The sequence below is a fragment of the Solanum tuberosum genome, unplaced genomic scaffold (assembly GCF_000226075.1).
Source record: "Solanum tuberosum cultivar DM 1-3 516 R44 unplaced genomic scaffold, SolTub_3.0 scf00174, whole genome shotgun sequence".
Lineage (NCBI taxonomy): Eukaryota > Viridiplantae > Streptophyta > Magnoliopsida > Solanales > Solanaceae > Solanum > Solanum tuberosum.
The window spans coordinates 558,656-562,956 of NW_006239103.1; the positions used below are offsets into that span (position 1 = coordinate 558,656).

The following is a 4,301-nucleotide window of genomic DNA, read 5'->3' on the forward strand; positions in this document are numbered from 1 at the left end:
CTCTATTATACTTTCTCCGCTCATCTTTACTTGCCAATGTTTGATATGGTACACTCCTTAGTAAATACTCCCTCTGTGCATTTTTACTTGTCACTTATTCCTAAAATAGATTTTCATTTTTTTACTTGTCACTTTTGACATATCAAGAAAAGATAATAATTATTTTCCATGTTTTACCCTCAACATAAAATACTTATTTTTCAAATCATTTTCAAGACATCATTTAATAGATGATAGTTTTGGTAAAATACCTATATCAATAATTATTTTCTTAATGGGTGTGTCAAGTCAAAGTGTGACAAGTGAAAGTGAAGGAGGAAATAATAATACATAGAAGAGTTATTTTACTATATTACCTCTATTAATTATAAGTCATCTAATGTTGAAAACTTAATCAACATTTAATAGCAAGGTAAATTAGATATAAAATGATAATTATCTCTTGATTTTTTATACTCAACAAGTAAAATTGGACAATTATTTTTAGTATATCGCATAAGTAAATGAACATTGAAAGTATCTAGATTTTCTAAAATAACAACTATTTTGAATGTACCATCTATTTTAAGTTGGGATGACAAGTAAAATGACCAGGAAGGAATAAAAAATTGGTAGAATACAAGTACACAACTCATCTCCTTCGGTGTGCTCTATATCAAAACAAGAATCCATGCAAACAGAAACACAAATTCACCAACTTTCTTCAGAAAATATTCGCCACATATCAAATTATTAACTTATTAGCTAGGTGTCAACAAACTTTATAGTAAAATTAATGCATGTCCATGCAAAAAAACTCAAAGACATATGTCTCACCACAATATTTTACGTGTCATATCCAAATCACCCCTTCTTCTCCTACAAATACCAAACCCCAAAATCCCAAATTTCTTCACACAACACCAACAACAATCACCACTACTCAAAATTATGGAAATAATAAAAATAAGCCTATGTTTATTTCTTCTTTTTAATTGTTGTTTCTCTCAAATAGAGCAACAACAAAGTTTGTTATGGCAAAAGCTTCAATACCAGCAGCAACACCGGCGCGGCCGAGCTAAAACTGATTGTCGGATCTCGAGCCTTAATGCTCGAGAACCGACTTATAAGTTTAACTCGGAGGCTGGGACCACCGAGTTCTGGGATAGGAACTCGGAGGAATTTGAATGCGCCGGAGTTGCTGCTGTGAGAAATGATATTCAGCCTAACGGGTTGTTATTGCCTCATTACAATAATGCCCCTCAACTCCTCTACATTGTCCAAGGTTTGCCTTCTTTTCTACTCTATTCGAATTCACAATCTTAAAGTTGAACGTCTAAGTAAATTTAAATTTCTCTCATTTTATGTGTCTTAGTTTGATTGAACATACGTTTCATTACTTATTTTTTTGGATGAAATGTAGGAAGTGGAATTTTGGGGACAGTGATACCAGGATGTGCTGAAACATTTGAATCACCACAAAGAGAGAAAAGCATGAGAGGAGAACAAGGCAGATCAGAGGGAGGAAGTCAATATCGAACAGGCGGTGATCGCCATCAGAAAGTCAGGCAATTCCGACAAGGCGATGTACTTGCATTGCCCGCCGGAATCACACTTTGGTTTTATAACAATGGACAAGAACGACTTGTTACTGTCGCCTTGCTTGATGTTAGCAACCCTGTTAACCAACTCGATCTCCAATTCAGGGTAAGAATACTCGAAATTTTGTTACTATAGCACGAGTTTATGTCGTAAAAGATATTTATACAGTCAGATCATTTATCTGACTATAAGACCTTTTTGAAGTTTGTGATATTAAACATGTCAAGTCGCTAGCTAGTTTACAGTTACTAGCTAGCGACATGATAATCCCTAATGTATAAAGGGGGTTATATGATCTCATGCCAAAATTCTTGAACAAAAATTTTATTCCGAGGAGATATAACTCCTCAGCGCATACACATATAGAGATCCTGTGATTTGATCTGTACTAGAGACGAGAAGAACCACAGATGAAGGAAGAATAAACACACATGTGTAGTGCACACTTATAATGTGATGTTAAAATATTAAATTTGTACTTGTTATCGTGAAATTTGTATAATTTTTTTAGTTAATGTGTGGCATTAACAATATAGTTTTAATATTTTTACAGCATTTCTTCCTAGCGGGAAATCCAAATCCCAAAGGACTAAGTGGAAGTAGGTATGAAGAAGAAATCCGAAGTCGTAAAGAACATGAACAAGGTGAAGAACCACAACAACAACAATCGGGCAACCTATTCGATGGATTTGATCTTGATATCCTTGCCGATGTTTTCAATGTGGATCGCAATTTGGCCAAGAACTTACAGGGCCGAGAAGATCAAAGGGGACAAATTATTCGGGCCGAAAACTTTGATGTTCTCAGCCCGAAATTTGAAGAAGAAGAGCAATCACATGGACCCGGAAAAGGATCACAGCCCAATGGGCTTGAAACTATTTGTGCTATGAGGTTAAGAGAGAACTTGGGCCACCCGTCCCGTGCTGACGTGTACAATCCACGTGGAGGACGAGTCAGCACCCTCAATAGCCATAAGCTTCCAATCCTCAATTGGCTACAACTCAGTGCTGAGAAAGGAGTCATGTACCAGGCAAGTCATTTATTGAGAGTATTTTTCATTTCTATATTCGGTATCTATATTGAAGTCAAATTAATTCAAAGGTGAAACACTTGCTATCAATGATTTTTCCATATCCAAGACTTGAAATTGAAATTTCCAGTTAAGGAGAGTAACATTATTTGTTGCACCACATTCTTTGATGGTGTTTATTCAGAGTTGATTTGGCTCATTTAATTAAGATATACATTTCTAGTCAAAATTAGTGGAACATGTATGTAGTTCAATCATAATAACATGGCCTTTAACTTTGGGTCTTTGGGTCTGCACAAGTAGACACTCAAATTTGCATAAAATTGAACAAATAGACACATTCGTCCTACATGACACCCTACATGAAAATTTTGTGTCCTACGTGTATTATGTCATGTAGGACATATGTGTCTACTTGTTCAATTTTATACAAGTTTAAGTACCTACTTGTACGCATTCAAAGTTGGAGGGCGTAGTTGTCCCTTGGCTTATATGTCATGTAGGACATGTGTGTCTACTTATTCAATTTTATACAAGTTTAAGTGTCTACTTGTACACATTCAAAGTTGGAGGGCGTAGTTGTCCCTTGAAGCCAAGTAAAAGGTCATGTTTATGTATTATGCCTTTTAATTCAGACTCTTATTAAAACGCTATATATGCCATTTGAGTTTTACAGAATGCAGTAATGGCACCATACTGGAACCTGAACGCCCACAGCATCATCTACATCATCCGAGGGACAGGACGGATTCAGGTAGTCGGGGATACTGGTAACTCTGTCTTCGACGATGAGGTCAGGGAGGGACAAATGATAGTCGTGCCACAAAATTTCGCGATAATGAAAAAGGCAGGTGACCAAGGACTCGAGTACATCGCGTTCAAGACCAACGATCAAGCGATGACAAGCCCGTTAGCAGGGCGTTTATCGGCTATCCGGGCCATGCCAGAGGAAGTGTTGATGAACTCTTATCAAATTTCCAGGCAAGAAGCTAGGAGCTTGAAGTATAATAGGGAAGAAACTTGTGTTTTTGCTGGAAGAAAGTCAACGGGATATTCAACTAGAGCAATGGAGTATGCGTTGACTGCTGTTGAGGCTTTCTTAAAAGTCTAATTAATTAAGTTTGTGCTTTGAATAATAATAATAGTAGTAGTAGTAGTCAAGAACGTAAAGTTTATGTGAGTAAATGAGTTTTTGATGAAGTTATTATGAGAATAAATGAGTTAGAGTGGTGACTCTTTAAATGAGTTATTGTTTGTTTTGAGTTAATCTGAAGTCAAGAGACAAAGCTATGATTTCAACTTATGTCTGACTTGCTATGATTTCAACTTATGAGTTTTATTTGAGCAAAATTTATTGAGTTCGATCGAATTTGCATGCAAACTATTAGCTCTGTCCCTGTTTGAAGTATATTTATTTCATTTAGCTGGGAGCATTTTAACGACGCATTTGTTTGAAATTACTTTCGTAGCTAATTTCATATATTATAGTGTCTTAAGAACAAAGAAAATTGGGGACCATTTGAATTGATGGCCAAGTTAGGTAATAATGCAAATTCTTCATGGGGAAGTAAGGTATATTATTAGTGTTTGATCTATAGACACATAAAAGACTTCTTATATAATTGATGGACAATAATTATGAAGCATGTTGTCTCTTAACAAGGAAAAATGAAATGCAATTCATTCGAAT

At 35.7% G+C, this 4,301-nt stretch overlaps 1 protein-coding gene across 1 annotated transcript; it reads left to right on the top strand.

Annotated features, from left to right (window-relative positions):
- The first annotated feature begins 274 nt into the window (after positions 1 to 274).
- On the top strand, positions 275 to 3,806 carry LOC102580880 (11S globulin subunit beta-like). Its single transcript, XM_006354480.2, has 5 exons — positions 275 to 278; positions 995 to 1,264; positions 1,403 to 1,686; positions 2,135 to 2,611; positions 3,288 to 3,806. Exons 1-5 carry the CDS (start codon positions 275 to 277, stop codon positions 3,720 to 3,722), a joined length of 1,470 nt encoding a protein of 489 aa, XP_006354542.1. The 3' UTR covers positions 3,723 to 3,806.
- Positions 3,807 to 4,301: the final 495 nt, after the last annotated feature.

Bases quoted from the DNA above. Each gene is read 5' to 3' on its own strand.
- LOC102580880 (XM_006354480.2), top strand. The intron at 1,265-1,402 runs GTTTGCCTTCTT...GATGAAATGTAG, and splicing joins ACTCCTCTACATTGTCCAAG to GAAGTGGAATTTTGGGGACA. The intron at 2,612-3,287 runs GCAAGTCATTTA...TGAGTTTTACAG, and splicing joins AGAAAGGAGTCATGTACCAG to AATGCAGTAATGGCACCATA.